The sequence below is a fragment of the Lipotes vexillifer genome, unplaced genomic scaffold, assembly GCF_000442215.2.
Source record: "Lipotes vexillifer unplaced genomic scaffold, Lipotes_vexillifer_v1.1 scaffold1378, whole genome shotgun sequence".
NCBI lineage: Eukaryota > Metazoa > Chordata > Mammalia > Artiodactyla > Lipotidae > Lipotes > Lipotes vexillifer.
Window position 1 is genome coordinate 2316078 of NW_006775104.1, and position 18682 is coordinate 2334759.

General features: G+C 40.4%; 1 protein-coding gene across 1 annotated transcript in view; it reads right to left on the reverse strand.

The window, feature by feature from the left end:
• Window positions 1-5166: 5166 nt before the first annotated feature.
• Window positions 5167-18682, reverse strand: part of PARP14 (poly(ADP-ribose) polymerase family member 14) — a 45264-nt gene continuing 31748 nt past the window's right edge. The window contains exons 13-17 of the mRNA XM_007449701.1: window positions 16874-17080; window positions 13371-13970; window positions 11730-11863; window positions 6298-6472; window positions 5167-5652 (exon numbers count right to left, since the gene is read on the reverse strand). Coding sequence (XP_007449763.1) covers window positions 5363-5652; window positions 6298-6472; window positions 11730-11863; window positions 13371-13970; window positions 16874-17080 — 1406 coding nt within the window. The 3' untranslated portion in view covers window positions 5167-5362. The remainder of the gene's footprint in view (window positions 5653-6297; window positions 6473-11729; window positions 11864-13370; window positions 13971-16873; window positions 17081-18682) is intronic.

Here is an 18682-nt window from a genome sequence, read left to right on the forward strand (position 1 = left end):
CTCTAATAGAAAACAACTTTTTCAATAATACTTTAAGAATATTTTTAAAATAATAGAGTTTTAAAATAAAAGATGAAATGGCAAAAGGTCAATTTGCATATGCTTATAAATGTCCTGTTCTCACCTAATTAACATTTTAGTCTCTTGCCATCTTTTTGCATACACATTGCTCTTTGGACAACCTGGCTCTTTGTTATTGGTAGGCCTCTTTCTTCAGTGCCTTTGCCTTTCCTTTCCTATCTCATCAGCCTATCTCAAATGTAAGCCCCTAGTGTTCTCACCAAGAAATAGTGTCTCCATCAGCAGGGGTCACCTGCTGCTTGTTTTGGAAATAAGGTTGTATTGGAACACAGCCATGCCATTCATTTACATATTGTCTGTGGTGGCTTTAGGGTTACGGTGGCAGAGTTGATAGTGACAGAGGCAGTATGGCTCGAAAAGCTGAAAATATTTTAAAAGTTTGCTAACTCCTGATCTAATGCATCCATTGGGTGAATTCTAGATTTTTGCGGGGTAGGGGTGCGGTTGTTAATTTCAGTAGATATCATGGACTCTTTGTCATAAGATGGTGTGGGAAGATTAATGATTGTTTTAAGTTCTTGATCTCTTAATTCAAATGCAGGTTGAAGTCTAGCCTTGATCTGAAGTGATCACATTTCTCACATCCATAGATTTCTCACTGGTTAACCCCTGTAATCCAGAGCAGAATACTAATCAGGAGAAAAGTAGGTGGGGGCCCAATAAGAGGCCTCCTTGTGTAAGGAACTGGGACATCTAGGAACACCAGCCCTGGAATAAAAAGGACCAAATGCTACTGACTTCTGAAACTAACTAAAAGCTTGGCTTAGTGAACTTGATCCCACTCTCATTACATTTGCAATATGTGGGGTAATTATTATCATTACCATCTAAGTAAGAATTTAAAAATTATAAAAACATATTGAACTCAGTAACCATTCAAAACAGAAAAGATACACAAAGTCACCTTTTAAGAATTGACTACTGGCCCCATCCTTCTCAGGTCAAACTGATGGTATCAGTAAATCCCAAGAGAGTACGTACTTTCTGGGAGAAAGGAGAAAGGGAAATGAACATGCCCAGGAAAAGAAGGGTCTGAAAAAAGGCCCTTCTGTAGCACTTACCACCATCTGACCACTGTATATTTGCCTATTTATTTGATTACTATCTCCCCCAACGAGAATGTCACTGCATGAAGGTTTGGACTTTGTTTTGATTATTATATATTTGCAGGGTCTTGATCAGTGCCCAGCACATGGTAGGTGCTCCTTAAATATTTGAGTGGATTTTTTAAAAAGGAGACCTTGTTGGCCGATACTCCTTCAGAGAAACACTGGGGCAGAGGATGTTGTGGCTAAGGGTGAGATGTCTGTTACCTGTAGTAGGTATATCCCTATCGCAGAAATAGACATTTGTCTTCAGCTATACATTTTACACCTGCCCTCACTGAGAGCTCCCCCATACCCTCCTTCACACAGAACTCCCTCCCCCGCTCCCTTCCCCAGGGTTCCCTCACCCCCTCCCTCCCAGATATTTTATTATATTTGCTACTACTTGGACCAGTGTTTTTCAAGTTGTAGATTGTGACCCATTAACAAGTCATAAAATCAATTTAGTGGGTGAGACCAGCATTTTTTTTTAATGGAGCAGAATATGTAATTTCAGTGAATTCAATAGTAAATATAAGTATTATTTTGTGAAACTGTCCAGGAAAAATTTTTTTCAGAGTAAATATACTTCATAAATCTTTTCAGTTATATCTGTGTGTGTACTGGGCCTGATATAAAATGTATTTCTTAGTGTATGTTGGGGTCAGAAAGGTTTGAAAGCTGTTCTGAGGGCAAAGTATTGATTTCAGTTAGAGGTAATAGTTTCTGGCATGCAGAGACCTGGGTAGAGAGTTAAGACATTGATATGAATGCATTCGAAATGTAAATGGGTGTTGGGAGATAATTTCCTAATTTTGTAGAGATAGAGATTATGACACGGCAAGAGATCCTGGCTATCTGCAACTGGGGAGTGTGGGAAGGAGAAAAGACAAGTCAAAGGGGGAGATAGTCAGCCACCAAGTAGGGTCCCATTTCATCCTGCATTTCTCAGAAGAACCTGCCCGAATGAGTGAACTCAATTATTAAATAGTAATACTTTGACCCTCCAGAGGTTAGAGGGATTGAAGTGTTACTCCTAAAGTTACAGTATCCACGTATAAGCAGGGTGATCTATCCGGAAGGCAAAGTAGCTAGGGCCCTGGAGCTTTTAGGGTCTACAGAAATGTTTCAGTTTTGTTAAAAATTTTAAAAAAGAATATAATCTAGTTTCGATTACATTCATGTTTATACCAATGCAGTAGCGAAGTACCATGTTTACTACTTTTCATGGAGTAAGGGGCCTGCAAAAGGCAAAACTGCCTGGGGCCCATGAAAGTCCTAAGCAGCTCTGGGTATCAGGAATATCAGAATCATTTGAGGGGCTTGCTGAAGATGCAGATGTCTGGGTACCACTCTAGAGCTACAGAATTTGCCTCCTTTGGGATGGGCCAGATTTTGCAGTCTCAGCAAGCACCTGAGGTGCTTCAGATAGCAAAAATGTTTAAGAACCTTCGGCCCTGGAGTAGACCACCAAGACCTAACACAGGCTCAAAGTGGGCTTGTTTTAGCAGGGGCTACTTGTTGGGGTCAATCCGCCCTTCAGATTTACTGAACTAAAGCTGTACTGTGCCCTTCCTGTAATTTTCAACTGAATGCTATTGATGCTGTGAGGATCCCTTGATGCTGTCATGTTTAGTTGTGGTCTTTTATCAGCAGTGGCCTGTGTTTATCATCAAGCTCTCCTGTATTTGCCCTAAAGGATAAAGATGTTTAACCACCAAATAACATTTTCCAAGCATTTTATTCAAAAAGGAGGAAATATTTATTTTAAAAAATTTTTATTGAAGTATACTTGATGTACAATATTATGTGTTGCATGTTTACAATACAGTGATTCACAATTTTTAAAGGTTATACTCCATTTAGAGTTATTATAAAATATTGGCCATGTTCCCTGTGTTGTATGACATATTTCTTTAGACTGAGGGTAACTATAACATTTACGGACTGAATCATCATACTTGGTGCAATACACCCTGATATTCAGCCTTGCCTAAGTTAACCAAACCACTGGAGAACAAGAACAAATTAGAGAGCAGGTCTCTCCTTTTTTATTTCTTACATTCATTGTCAAGCCCAAGTTCAGATGCCAGTGGCTGGGAAGCCAATCCTAAACAATAAGAAGTCTTTGCCAAAAAAACAGCAACAGCAAGAAAAATTTCAAGACGTCTGTGTTTAATGAAGCAGCAACTACGGCCCCCTCAACCTCCTTTACTTGAAGTGCAGGCATTGTTCCCTGGGGCCAAGAAAGAGTGCCTTTATCCTCCTGGTGACCCCTAGCATCCAAGTTCATCATCTGTCCTGGCTCCCCATGGGCATAGTTCTGGCCTCTTGGCCTATAGAGCTTCAAATGAAGAGACTCTACAATGAAAACCAAAGCCAGAAGGGACAAGGCCAAAGAAATATGAGGATAATTCACAGATGGTCTGAGATATTCCTGAATCAGTAACATTAATCTAGAAGCCATGTTCTAGAGTGGGAAGAGCAAGGGGCTTGATGACACAGAGACCCAGATTCAGTTGCTGGCTCTGAGGCCTGTTACCCAGCTGACTTAAGGCAAGGAAGCTTCTTGGGTCCTGAGCATCAGTTTCCTCAGCTTTAAAATGGGGGTATAATTCTTACCCCACAAGAGTGTTTGGGGGAAGAAAATAAATACTGTTATGTGAAAGCACCTATTATAGTACCTGGTTAATGTAGGCACTCAATAAACAGTGTTAGAATCTGAAATTTACCTGAGGAAGTTAAAAAAGAAACTTTCCATTACTATCCTATAGCTACTGAGTTAGCAAATTAGTAATATGACTGCTTAATTCCTTTGGTTTATTTATGCACAAGGCTTTAAAATCATCAAAAGCCAGGCTGCCAAGGAAAATGTGCTATTTAATACCCTTAGATTCATTTAATCCTAACATAGTAGAAGGGGTTCATACTGAAAATATAGCAGGCATTATCCCTTTTTTCCACTGGGCAGAACTAAGACCATGAATAAAAGTTATAAAAAGGCAGATTTGGGTTCAACTTTAGAAAGGACCAATTGGAAACAGGGCTGCTGCACTGCACAACTCCATGGGGTACAGCTCACCTAGTCCCCAAGCTAGACCACAGCCCCCTGGACTGTGCAGGACATGGCTGCACTGCAGTCCCAGAGCCCTGACCAGAGCTGTCCCACATGTCCATAGGCTGCTTTGTGAAAAAGCTCCCTGCCATGGAATCTCATTGATTTGAGGCAAAGTGACAATAAGTCAAGGGCGTTGAAGAGATGGTTCCCACTTTGGTTAGGAGTCTGACAGGGCTTCTTCATTCTTAAGTGGTTTATGAAACACTTATGGAGCATCTATTGTACATCAGGCACAGACCTCAGCCCAGGGATAAAGAAAATTAGACACCATCCCTGCACCCAGGGAAGACAGCAGCCCCACCCACTTAGTAATACTGTGCTCCCCACAGCAGTTTGGAGTCCTGACATGATACCAGCTGTCTCTCAGTGGAAGCTGAAGTTATATCACTGTGTCCTCTGCCTTGAAGATTAATGTTATTCTTATATGTGGCATCTAGAAAAATGGTACAGATGAACCTATTTTCAGGGCAGGAATAGAAATGAAGACGTAAAGAACAGACGTGTGGACCTGGAGGGGGAAGTGGGGGTGGGATGAACTGGGAGATTGGGATTGACATGTATACGTTACCAGTGTAAAATAGATGGCTAGTGGGAACCTGCTGTATAGCACAGGGAGCTCAGCTCAGTGCTCTGTGGTGACCTAGATGGGTGGGATGGTGCGGGGGTGGAGATCCAAGAGGGAGGGGATATATGTATACACATAGCTGATTCACTTGGTTGTACAGCAGAAACGAACACAACGTTGTAAAGCAACTATACCCCAATTTTTTAAAAAAAGACAGATTAATGTTATACTCTCCTTCCTGGAAATAAACACCTGTACGTCTACAGATGTGATATCCATGGTTGAGGACACACAGTTGTAACTCTTAAGTTATCCAATTAAATTCTCAAATTTATTGCTCTCAAGATAGGTTCATTCCAGTTTTGAAAGAGAGGCTGGAGAATGTCTGATTTCAGTGACAAGGGTCCTCTGATATTAGAAAAAGCTGTTTGTTGAGAGAAAAAAAAACTACAGCTTGCTTTACAGTTAGCTATGTATAGATGAATAATATCTTCTGCAAAGGATACCAAAATGTTAACATCTAAAAGTAATGAGGTACTCTGGGTAAGCCTGGTAGTCATAAAATACCACAAATAAATTTGGATTTTGCACACAATCTGTGACAGTGTCATATGAGTCAGTAGGATTTTGGGGGTCCTTTAGAGGAGGCACAATTAATGACTTGTTTCCAACTGTGTAGGATCCAGTGAGTACTCGCACGTAATACATACGCTTCTTCCCATTTACGTCCGGTCTGGAGTATGTATCACTGGCAGAATAATGGGCACTGACAGCAAAATAGGTTCCCTTTCCATATGCCGCAGCTGTGAAGAGAAAAACAAAACATCTTTAAGGATTTCAATTTAGTCTATAATTTGACATGTTGACCCGATATGTCAAATAATGTTAAAATAATGTTCAGTTCTCTCTAAAGCTTCTTTTAAATTTTTTTTTTTTTTTTGGTTACGTCGGGTCTTCGTTGCTGCGTGTGGGCTTTCTCTAGTTGAGGCGAGCGGGGGCTACTCTTCGTTGTGGTGTGTGGGCTTCTCATTGCAGTGGCTTCTCTTGTTGCGGAGCATGGGCTCTAGGCACACAGGCTTCAGTAGTTGTGGCATGTGGGCTCTAGAGCACAGGCTCAGTAGTTGTGGCACACGGGCTTAGTTGCTCTGTGGCATGTGGGATCTTCCTGGACCAGGGCTCGAACCCGTGTCCCCTGCATTGGCAGGCGGATTCCTAACCACTGTGCCACCAGGGAAGTCCCTGATTTTTTATTCTTAAACATCACTCCCCCACCCTGGAGGGACAGTCAGTCCCTTCGGGATGAAATATAGTGAGTCTAACCTAAAACTTTGGCTGTAACATGGCCCCCAACAATGAGAGAACACAACACCATCCATACTGTCCCCAGCCAGCTTGGGTTCTCATGGCTGACACCTCATTTGAAGCAGCCAGATTACTTGCGTCCTTACCATTCTTTCCAGCATAACTGCGGTTAAAGCCTTGTCCGTTGACAAGTGTCACTGAGTTGGCATCTGTCCCATGGAAGAGCAGCTTCTCATTTATTAATTGGCCATTTTTGGCATCCATGTTGTTTTTCTTTGTCTGGTAGTGTTTCCAGAGCTCTGGATTCTGGATCCTCTCAATCTGCAAATCAATAAGGAAAAATTTGCTGTCAGTGCCAAGAGCCCTTGGCAAGATACAACAGATGAAACACGACCATTATTTCTCGTAAGTATATACAAATTACAATAAACAGCAAATTCAATGCCAGATGGCAGCTTTCTACATTCAGAAGTCTTTTTAGATCCAGAGTTTCACAGAAACAGGCCTTGGTAAGAACGTTAATTTTAAACATCTTTTATGTACCACATGAGAGCAGACAATGTTTAGGATCTTAAGTCCTCATTATTTGAACTTGGCTGACCAAAGCCTCTTCAACTCCTAACTGCTCCGGTCGCCATCTACCTCGCTGCGTCACTTTGTCCCTCTCCTCCAGTGAGAGAGTATTCTAATAGTGGGAGAAGCACTAGTGTCTAGGCAAGAAGGAAATTAATTAGTGAAAATTAATCTCTGGTCCAGTTGGAAGAGGGGGGCATGAATCCTGGTGGGAGGGGATCTGGTTATAGACCAAAGTAGCCATGCTTTGACCACACTCTTTGGCCTCCAGGGCTGTGGTGGAAACTCCTTGGGTCTTGGATTGCAGATCAGTTTCTACACTCCCCTAATCACCAGGTGGTGGCAGTTTCATAAGGTTGACTTGGGCAAGAGTGAAGCGTGGGTAAGGGAGGCAAGGACCCTCATGGACAGGCACAAGGTGAAGGTTCCATGTGGTCAGAATCTTCCAGTCCAGGGAACTCTCGAGTCTGACACTATCATTACCTGCCTTTATTGGGTTCTTCTTTTTTTTTTTTTTTCAGTTTTGGGTTTCCCATTTTTAATTAAGATACAGTTTGCGGGCTTCTCTGGTGGCACAGTGGTTAAGAATCCACCTGCCAATTCAGGGGATGTGGGTTCGAGCCCTGGTCAGGGAAGATCCCACATGCCACATGCACCACAACTACTGAGCCTGCACTCTAGAGCCCATGAGCCACAACTACCGAGCCCTTGTGCCACAACTACTGAAGCCCGGGCACCTAGAGCCTGTGCTCCGCAACAGGAGAAGCCACCACAATGAGAAGCCCATGCACCGCAACGAAGAGTAGCCCCCGCTTGCCACATCTAGAGAGAGCCCACATGCAGCAACGAAGACCCAGTGCAGCCAAAAATAAAAATAAATAAAATGAATTAATTAATTTAAAAAAAGATACAGTTTGCCCTCTAGTTCCAGGTCTCAGCATTATCATGTGTTTTGTTGATCCAATTTATAATCTTAAATTTTTTTTCCTTTTACCTACAACTAAGTTTCTAATCTTCAAACTACTTCCAATTTATTTCTATTTACTTTAAATCTTATTTATTTTACTCATTTTTAAAAGCCTTAAAATTTTATTCACACCGAGTTTTGAAACCATTCTTAATTTCTTAGTCCTTTTATTCTTGTTTCTCACCCTTTTTTAGTATATATGCTGAAGTGAGCACAAACCCTTTTAAAATTTAATAACCACACAAAGAAAATTATTTCAAGTAATTCTGAACACAGTAATCCTAGTCTGTATTCCTAGTAGGATAAATTCTAAGCTTTACTTAGTAGGCTTATTTTAGCAGCAGGCTTCTGGCTGTGATAGACTACTTGTATCAGACCAAACTTCTTGCCAACAACTACTAGAAAAGCTAGTGGGAAAAAAGTCTGTTTGAAGAGGCAACAAGGATTTGAGCCAAGTTCCTGGAGAGAAGGGAAGTGCAGAGTGAAACAAAGTCAGAAGGTAACAGAATAACTTCTTCAAAATGCTTAAAGAAAATAACTACCAATTCAGAATTTAGTACCCAGCAAAAATATCCTTCAAAGAATGAGGGTGAAATAAATTTTCAGACAAACTGAGAGAATTCATCACTACCAGACCTGCACTAGAAGAAATACTAAAGCCAGAGGAAAATGACCCCAGATGAGGCACAGAAATACAAGGACTGAAAAGCAGTGGGATGAAAGGGTAAATATGTATATAAAATTATATACATATTATATATACACACACATATCTGAGTCACTTTGCTGTATACCAGAAACTAACACAGTATTGTAAATCAACAATAGTTCAATAAAAGTAAATAAATAAATAGAAGCTTCTTTGATGCCTCACCTACAAAATATATTCTTGCAAAAAATATTCATCTGAATTTACCCAAGCCTTTCAACCTAACTCCAAGTTTACCATAAATAAAGTGGATAGAGGAATAAATTAACTGACACCATGGGCAATCAGACAAATCTAGAATCTATAAGAAAACTGCTTGGATTCTTAAAAAATCTACGTGAGATAGAGCCAGAACGTGGAACATTCTACAACACAACTAGCTTAAACTCTTCTAAAATTTCAATATCATGAACTATAATGTTCTATATCAGAGTACTGTTCTATATCAGAAGAGATGAAGGAGACACAATGACAAAATGCAATGTGTGAGTCCAGATTGGGGGCAGGGATTGGGGGGAAGTTATAAGAAAGCTGTTTTGAGCAACAGGGGTGATTTGAATATTGACCTTCTATTGGATATTATTATAAGGGATAATGATATTTGTGTTATTTAAGAGAATGTTTTTATTCTTAGGATACATATGCTATAATATTTAGGAGTGTCATGATATCTGCAACTTACTTTCAATTGTTTCAGGAAAAACAGAGAGAACAAGGGGGAAAAAAGCAAATATTAAAAAATTGTTGAATCTAGGTGGAAGTTCATGGGTGTTAAAAAAATCTTAGTCACAAGACATGACAGTCATGGAGGATGACAGACCACCCATTTTTCATGTTAGCACTTTTGCACTACTAGACACCTCCACAGAGGTGCCTTAAGTACAACCTAGCTCTGCTTTTACTGGTGTCATAGACTGGGATTTCACATAAGATTTTATTTGAAAAAAGGGTTCCACTACAAAAGGGTAGTGAAGTCATTTCTCTGGTGAAGGTCTGCCAACACATGGTAAGACTCCAGGGCCCAGTACAGACATTTCTGGTCAACTGGGTGGTCCTGCTCAATTTGGACTTGACATCTCATCACAATGTGCCAGTCAGCCACTCCCAGAGGACTGTAATTGGTATCTTTAATGAAACTTATTGTCTCAGAACCAGACCATGAAAGAGCTGCGTACTTGAATTACATTTTCTTGGTACCACATATAATTGTTTTGCTCAACATACAGGGATCTATCTATTTGGCAAGGTTATTTATTCTTCCAGTTTTATTAAGATATAGTTTACATTCATATAGCACTGTATAAGTTTAAGATGTACAGCATAGTGGTCTGACTTACATATATCATGAAAAGATGATCATAAGTCCAGTGAACATCCATCATCTCATATAGATACGAAATTAAAGAAATAGAAAAAAATTTTTTCCTTGTGATGAGAACTCCCAGGATCGACTCTCCCAACAACTTTCACACATAATATAGTGTATGAAAGCACTGTTGATTATATTTATCATGTTGTACATTACATCCCCAGTACTCATTTATCTTATAACTGCAAGTTTGTACCTTTTGCCTACCTTTCATCCAGTTCCCTCTCCCTATACCCCCTGTCTCTGGTAACCACAAATCTGATGTCTTTTTCTATGAGTTTGTTTGTTTATTTTTGAAGTATAACTGACCTACAACACTGCTAGTTCCTGTTACACAGCATAGCGATTCGACACTTCCATATATTTCAAAATGATCACCAAGATAAGTCCAGCCATGATCAGTCACCATACAAAGATATAATTATTGACTATATTACCCACACTGCACATTTCATACCTGTGACTCAGCTACTGTGCAACTGTAAGTTTTTACCTCTTAATCTCTCTAACCTATTCCTCTCCTTCCTACATTGAGGGATTAAAAAAAAATGGTATAAAATTTGATACTGAATTTACTGTGAGGATGATTTTGAAGATACTCTCTAGTACTTATTCACAGGAGAACTCTTTCAGGAGTCAGTCTCAGTATTGTGAAAAACTGTTGAGTCTCCTGATCAAATGCTTTGCTCTTTGATTTATGGACATTATGAATCTTATAGCTGAGTGTTTACTTCTTTACTTTGTCTACTAGAAAGATCAAGGACAAATTTGAGGGCCTCCTCTAGTAACTATCTAGGACGTCATGTTATGTATTTTTGTGAACTAACAATACCTCTGTAATTATCTTAATTTCCCTGCCCTACTTTTCTTTTTGTCCATATTTATGTTATCTGAAGGTATATCTTTGTAGGACGCTTCAAATCTTTTTTGAATTCTTATGTAATAATAATAATATATGTATTACTAAGTACATGAATAAACAGAGTGGTGGCAATACAAATAGAGAATAAGAGAAAATTTGCAAAGAAAGACAATGCAGGCCTTACTGGCAGACTTGTTATTACAGATGAAGAGAAGGTACTCAAAGATCTCTAGCTTTACTCAGAAAGTGGTGGAACCAAAGATAGAAAGCAGGAAGGAAGGGGAAATGATGAGATGAGTTAGATTTTAGGGAAATTGATTTAGCAGACAGATATTCAAGTGGAGACTTTTTTAGGCCACTTGGGAACTCAAGTTCTAGAGCTTGAGTCAAAGATCCAGGTCGGTGATGTTGATTTGAGAGCTATCAACACTGAAATAATAGCTGCAGCCAAGAAGAGTAAAAACGTTCCCTGGTGAACTGCAGAGACAGAATACCAAAATATAAATCCTGTGGGTTACCTAGGATTAGGGGTTTAGAGGAAGAACAGATGCCAGTGAAAATGAAAGGAACATTAGTTAAAGAAGGAGAAGAAAGCATCAAAATAATACTGTCCTAGAAGTCAAGGGAGAAAAATAATCTCAAAAAGGAAACTTTCTAAACTAATGTTTAAAAGCAGAAGATGCCAAAATAAGGGAAATGAACAGGGAAAGGACCGCTGGATTATCAAGGAAGCAAGGACTGTTGATCTGCAAATAGTGGAGCAGAAGCACATAATCCTGATCTGATTTGCTAGTTATCAACTCCAACTTTGGAGCCATATCTAGGAGTTATTATTAGTTGCTTCACAAAGTAAACATATATCTTTATTATTCTAATATATTACAATCTAATATGATATTACAATAACTGACACAAGAATTTCAATGTCTCAGTAATCATAGTGACATGAGTAGAATCTAGAATTTAAAAACTAATTGCCGTAAAATATTCTAATTCTGGGTAAAAAATGTGATAGGAAGTGAATGAAAATGTATTTATGCAGGACGATGATACCTCTATTTCCACCATGTAGAAACTCCATGTCAGCGGAAGGCTTACCTTCTCTATGATGAAGCCTGCACAGGTCTCATTAAACTTGCTTGCCACAGTTTTGTATTCTGAATTATCAGGCTGTAGCTCAACCACACAGACTTTCTGCTGCTTCATATCACTCCAGTATAAGGGGATCTCAACTGCAAAGTAGACATTTGAAAACTCCCTCGCACCTAGAAAGGCTCATCCGCATAGTCCACATTCCTGGTATGCTTTGAAAAACTGAGTATCATTTGTGCTCTTGTTTTACAATCTCCTAATTCAAGGTGTTCAAGAAGCCCCTTATCTTTCTAGAAGAATGTTTTCAAAATGTGGACCACAGATAACCCACCTCAGAACCAACTATAACACTTGCTTTAAAAAAACCTCACAGGGCTTCCCTGGTGGCACAGTGGTTGACAGCCCGCCTGCCGATGCAGGGGACGCGGGTTCATGCCCCGGGCCGGGAAGATCACACATGCCACGGAGCCGCTGGGCCCGTGAGCCATGGCCGCTGAGCCTGCGCTTCTGGAACCTGTGCTCCGCAACGGGAGAGGCCACAGCAGTGAGAGGCCTGTGTACCGCAAAAAAAAAAAAAAAAAAAACCTCACAGATCTACGGAATCAAAATCTCTGAGGGTGGAACCTAGGTACCTGCATCTTAACAAGTTTGATCATGCCCAGATTTGAGAACTGTTGGTGTAATGTAACTCAGCTGCATATTCTGTTCAGTCTCTAATCTGTCATAATGTAATAATTTTACATATAATATAAATGATTTCCCTTCCCTACAATGTTTTCAATAAATAGTCATTAATGTTTTGCTTACAAAAATGCATGGTTTTGCCAGAACTCACCACAACCACCAGGCCCTCCACATCTATTCTTTCATTATTCTTCACAGCATCCTTAAGAGTTGGGTGGGTGGGAGGTTTTGCTACATGGCAGGTTGTGGTGGCAGCTCTTGTCTCCCCGTCTGCTAAACAGAATACTGTATTTGACTTGTCATTTCCCCAGGGTTGCTCAGAGTCTGAGGAATTCGTTCACAATGATCTCTCAATGTACTGAAAGCCAATTCAGTAGTTTTCAGTGGGGGATTTATGTGGTTTAAAGGCAGGAATAGCTGACTACACAACACAAGCATTCCCTTCTCAGGAATCTTGAAGACTGCTTCCTGATGTGTGTGTCAAAGAATCTTATCCTCGGGGCAGAGGAGCTAGTGACTTCTGGGAGAAGATCCTTCAGGCTCCCCATCCACTCTGGGTCATCAGTCACAGACACAGAGTGCCCACTCTCTGACTAGGGTGTCTTCAGTCTTTTGTTCTAGAAGGCCTTGGGCTGCTTTACAGCCCATGGCTTTCCCTTTCCTGACAGAAGCAGCCATTACCTCCCCAGCAAAACTGGCTCCGGGAAGCTTGTAAACTGTAGAGATGAGAACAAATGCAACATTTGACTATTGTTACCATTAAGATAATAATGATCAGCTGTTGGGTACACCCTGTGCTGTATTTTTGTGGTGAAAGTGTAAGCTCCTTCAGCTGAGACCAAGTTTTCTATTTTCTTCCATAAGGGTACTTGGATTTTATCTACTTGAACAATATTTTGATGTATGTACAACACACATCACAGGCATAAAGTAATGGACAACAAGCATGATAGTTTGATTCACCTTCAGATTTTGTATGGCGCCGAACAGGTAGACTCTTTCCTTTTGCATCTGTAGCAGTGTGTGTTTTCAAGTCCACTGTGTAGCTCTGATGATTAATTTTAACATCAATTGTCTTTCTCTTTTGTTTCTTTGCATCCTCCAGTTGCATATTGGTAATTTTGTCAAAACTATGAAACTTGTTATCGTCCTTATATTGCCATTCCACAAAATCACTGGTACGATCTGCCAGGGATTCCTGTTCTTTGGACAATCTAACTCTCTTGATCATGTCCTCAATTGCATTTCTAACCTGTATCACATCTTTGGTAATTCCAGAAACCTCAATCAAAGGTCTTTCACGGTCCAAGGAAATGGAAATATTTAACTTCTTCTGAAGCTCATTCAATTCCCGATATTCCTTGACATCAAAGTTTTTGATACATTCATCTTCACTGGTGTAGGGACACTGCTCCTTTTGAATGAGATCGTGTATCCAGAAGAGGACGTTTTCTACACTTTTTACATTTTCACCACACACCTGAAATATTGCTGATTCTGTCTTCTTTTCTAAAACCAAAGGAGTCTGTTTTGGGGGAGATTTACTTGAGAAGCCCAAGAATGCTAAAAAAAAGAAAAGGAAGATTAGCTCTTTCTTTCTTCCTTCCTCCCTCCCTCTTCCCTCCCTCCCTTCCTCTCTCTCTCTCTCTTTCTTTCTTTGTCACCATGCTGTACATTACAACCCTAGGACTTTTTTATCTTATAACTGGATGCTTTTACCCTTTTGACCAACTTCACCCATTTCACCCAACTCCCACCCACCCTGCACCCACCGGCAATCATGAATCTGTCCTCTATATAAGTGCTATCATACAGTATTTGTCTTTCTCTGTCTTATTTCATTGAGCATAATGCCCTCAAGGTCCACACATGTTGTTGCATGTAGCGGGATTTCCTTCTTTTTTATGCCTGAGTAATATTCCATACGCACCACATCTCCTTTATAATTCATCTTTCAATGTTTCCATGTTGTGGCTATTGAAAATAATGCTGCAGTGAACATGGATTCCAGAGAGTGATTTCATTTCCTTCAGATAAATACCCAGAAGTGGAACTGCTGTATCCTATGGTAGCTCTATTTCTAGACTTTTGAGGAACCTCCATGCTGTTTTCCACAGTAGCTGCACCAATTTACATTCCCACCAACAGTGCATGAGGGTTCCCTTTTCTCCACATCCTCACCAACACTTGTTATTTCTTGTCTTTTTTTTTTTTTTAATCATTTATTTTCCCCTATGTTTTCTTCTAGGAGTTTTATGGTCAGGTCTTAACATTTGAGTCTTTAATACTTTTTTTTTTTTTTTTTTTTTTTGCTGTGACACGTGGTATGTGGGATTTTAGTTCCCTGACCAGGGATCAAACCCATGCCCCCTGCAGTGGAAGCATGGAGTCTTAACCACTGGACCACCAGGGAAGTCCCTTGTCTTTTTTTCTTTTTTAATATTTTATTTATTTATTTGATTGCACTGGGTCTTAGTTGCAACAGGCGGGCTCCTTAGTTGCAGCTCACCTGCTCCTTAGTTGTGGCATGTGAGCTCTTAGTTGTGGCATGCATGTGGGATCTAGTTCCCTGACCAGGGATCGAACCTGGGCCCCCTGCATTGGGAGCATGGAGTCTTAACCACTGTTCCACCAGGGAAGTCCCTCCCTTGTCTTTTTGGTAATAGCTGTTCTACCATGTGAGGTGATCACTCATTATGATTTTGATTTCCATTTGCCTGATGATTAATGATGTTGAGCACCTTTTCATGTACCTATTGGCCAGTTGTATATCGTTTTTGGAAAAATGTCTATTCAGATAATCTATTTTAAAATCAAATTGTTTGGGGTTTTTTCTGTTGTTGTATGAGTTCTTTATATATTTTGGATTTAACCCCTTATCGGATATATGATTTGCAAATATTTTCTCCCATTCAGTGGGTTCTCTTTTCACTTTGTTTATGATTTCCTTTGCTATGCAGAAGATTTTCAGTTTGATGTAGTCCCACTTATTCATCTTGCTTTTATAATTTTAGTGTCAAATCTAAAAAATCATTGCTAACACCAGTGTTGAGGAGCTTACCCATATGTTTTCTTGTAGGAGTTTTATGGTTTCAAGTCTGTTTGTTCTACCTCAGTGAGAAGTGCCACTGGAATTTTGATAGGGATAGCATTGAATCTGTAGATTGCTTTAAGTAGTATGGATATTTTAACAATATTAATCCTTCCAATCCATGAGCATGAACTATCTTTCCATTTATTTGTATCTTCTTCAGTTTCTTTCATCAATGTTGTATATTTTCATGATACAGGTCTTTCACCTCCTTGGTTAAATTTATTCCTGGGTATTTTATTCTTTTTGATGCAATAATAAATGGGATTGTTTTCTTAGTAGCTCTGTGATAGTTCATTAAAGATTAGCTATTTCAAGTCAGACAGAGAAAGACAAATACTGTATGACCTCACTGATATGCAGAATCTGAAAAAAAAAAAAAAAACTCATAGAAAAAGAGAGCAGATTTATGGTTACTAGGAGTAACCATAAATTACTCCTAGTAAAGCGAGGTGAGGGTGGGAGGAGATTGGAGAAAGGCGGTCAAAAGATACAAACTTCCAATTACAAGATAAATAAGTACTAGGGATGTAATGTACAGAATGATGACTGTAATATTGTGATTTATAAGAAAAAATAGGGCATCCTTGGTGGCGCAGTGGTTGAGAGTCCACCTGCCGATGCAGGGGGCACGGGTTCGTGCCCCGGTCCGGGAGGATCCCACATACCGCGGAGCGGCTGGACCAGTGAGCCATGGCTGCTGAGCCTGCACGTCCGGAGCTTGTGCTCCGCAACGGGAGAGGCCGCAACAGTGAGAGGGCCGCGTACCGCAAAAAAAAAAAAAAATGTGTATATATATATGAAAAAATATATTTGATCAGAATGACCAAATATTTTTCCCATATATGCAGTATTTGGCTTGTGATTGGTATCTGAAGCGGAAGGCAGTCTTGTGGCACTGAGCCCTTTACCTGTGGAATCTGATTCCATCTCTGGGTAGATGATGTCAGAATTGAGTTGAATCCTCAGACACCCTGCTGGCGTCTGAGAATTGCTTGTAGGCACAGGGAAGCCTCCATACACATTGGAACTGGGTCCAGAAACCTTCTTTAATGACTGTAGTTAACACTACTATATGATAGATATGAAAGTTGTTAAGAGAGTTCTTGTCACAAGGAAAAAAATTCTTTTCTTTTTTTACTTTCTCTTTTTATTGTATCTGTGTGAGATGATGGATGCTAACTAAACTTATTGTGGTATTCGTTTCACAATATGTGTAAGTCAAACCATTATGTATACCTCAAACTTATACAGTGATGTATGTCAACTCTATCTCCATAAAGCTGGAAAAAAGCTAATAAACTACCAGAAAAAAAAATAGCTATTTCTCATGTGACATCAATAAACATGTATTTCATAAAAATGAACAACTCACATGCAAATTTAGACATCGTAGACTGCTGGGGAGAAGCCTGAGATCCTTCTCTTTTTTTCATGATGGCATAAAACACGTCCAGTACTTGAGGCAGAAAGATAACAACTTTAACTTTTTTCATAGACTGGACCAATCCTTTCTGAATAAAGTCTTCAATGGCATCAATTATGGCTGCTGCAACCTTATCTGGGTCTTGTCTGGCACTTCCTAGAAAGGCAAATAATAAAAATGATTGGGTAAAATAAAAGATCCAACTGGATTTGAAAAAGAAGACCCAACTGGAGAAGGCTGAGGAATAAATTAGGGATTCTGATTCTCAGAATAAATTCCCACTCCTCAACTCTTTCATCACCGTGGACTTTTCTAAAATGCATCAGCAGACACCCCTGAAGTCCTAGATGTAACGGGCAGTTTTTGTTCCAGGATGTCAGGAACAGCCCAACAATGAACAAAGGACCCAGAAACATAACTTGGTGTCTGATACCTTATTTGCTCTATTCAGCTGATCCCAGCTCACTATGTTCCTTTGTGTTACAGAGCACAGTTAACCTTTCTTGGCTCACTGGTGTCCTCAAAAGATCCACAGAAAGCAAAAGATGCTAATGTATGTTGAAATATCATGCTCTTTAAAGAGAACAGGTCTTCCCTGGTGGTACAGTTGATTAAGAATCCACCTGCCAATGCAGGGGACACAGGTTCGAGCCCCGGTCCAAGAAGATCCCACATGCTGCGGAGCAACTAAGCCCATGTGCCACAACTACTGAGCCTGTGCTCTAGAGCTCGCGTGCCACAACTACTGAAGCCCGTGCCCTAGAGCCCGTGCTCCGTAACAAGAGAAGCCACCGCAATGAGAAGCCTACGCACCGCAACAAAGAGCAGCCCCCACTTGCCTCAACTAGAGAAAGCCCATACACAGAAACGACGACCCAACGCAGGCAAAAAATAAATAAATAAAAGAGAGCTAATTATAAATAAATTAATTAATTTAAAAAATAAAGAGAGGGCTTCCCTGGTGGCGCAGTGGTTGGGAGTCCGCCTGCTGATGCAGGGGACACGGGTTCGTGCCCCAGTCCGGGAAGATCCCACATGCCGCGGAGCGGCTGGGCCCGTGAGCCATGGCCGCTGAGCCTGCGCGTCCGGAGCCTGTGCTCCGCAACAGGAGAGGCCACAACAGTGAGAGGCCCGTGTACCGCAAGAAAAAATAAATAAATAATTTTTTGTTCAGTCATTTCTTGACTATTACGTAGATATCCTTATTCTCTCAGATGTCTTTGGGGACCTGATTTAAACTGAGCTAATTTCGTAAGACACCTAGAGCCATAAGCTATTCGTTATAATCTGTAATTCTTTGCATACAAGTTATCCATGAGCCTCCAAAAGTTTTTCGTCCCACGGTCACTGTGATTTTAGCTGACCTGCAGGGTTCAAGGTTGCCACCTGAGCAAGGTCTTTTCCTATTTTAAGCATGCTCCATATCTTGTTTCTCAAGGCTACTGGCTAGGTAAGATCATGAAAAGTTCCTTGAAAAGGCTCACGAAAAGCCATGGAAGCAGTTCCATATGAATAGCAGCTGTCACATTGCGGGGTGGGGAGTGGGCAATGTGAAAGTCCTCTGGCCAACTTGGTGTGATAGACGAAGGGCCTACTTGGGTTATCCCTGTTGACAGTGCCCGTTATTACTGCAGAAAGGAGAGGAGACCTCTTTGACTTGGCTATGGAGACCACTGTAGGAATGTAGACAATCCCCATATAAAACTAACCTAGAGGGTTTGTGCAGGGTTTTTTTTTTTATTAGATGATCAGGGAAAG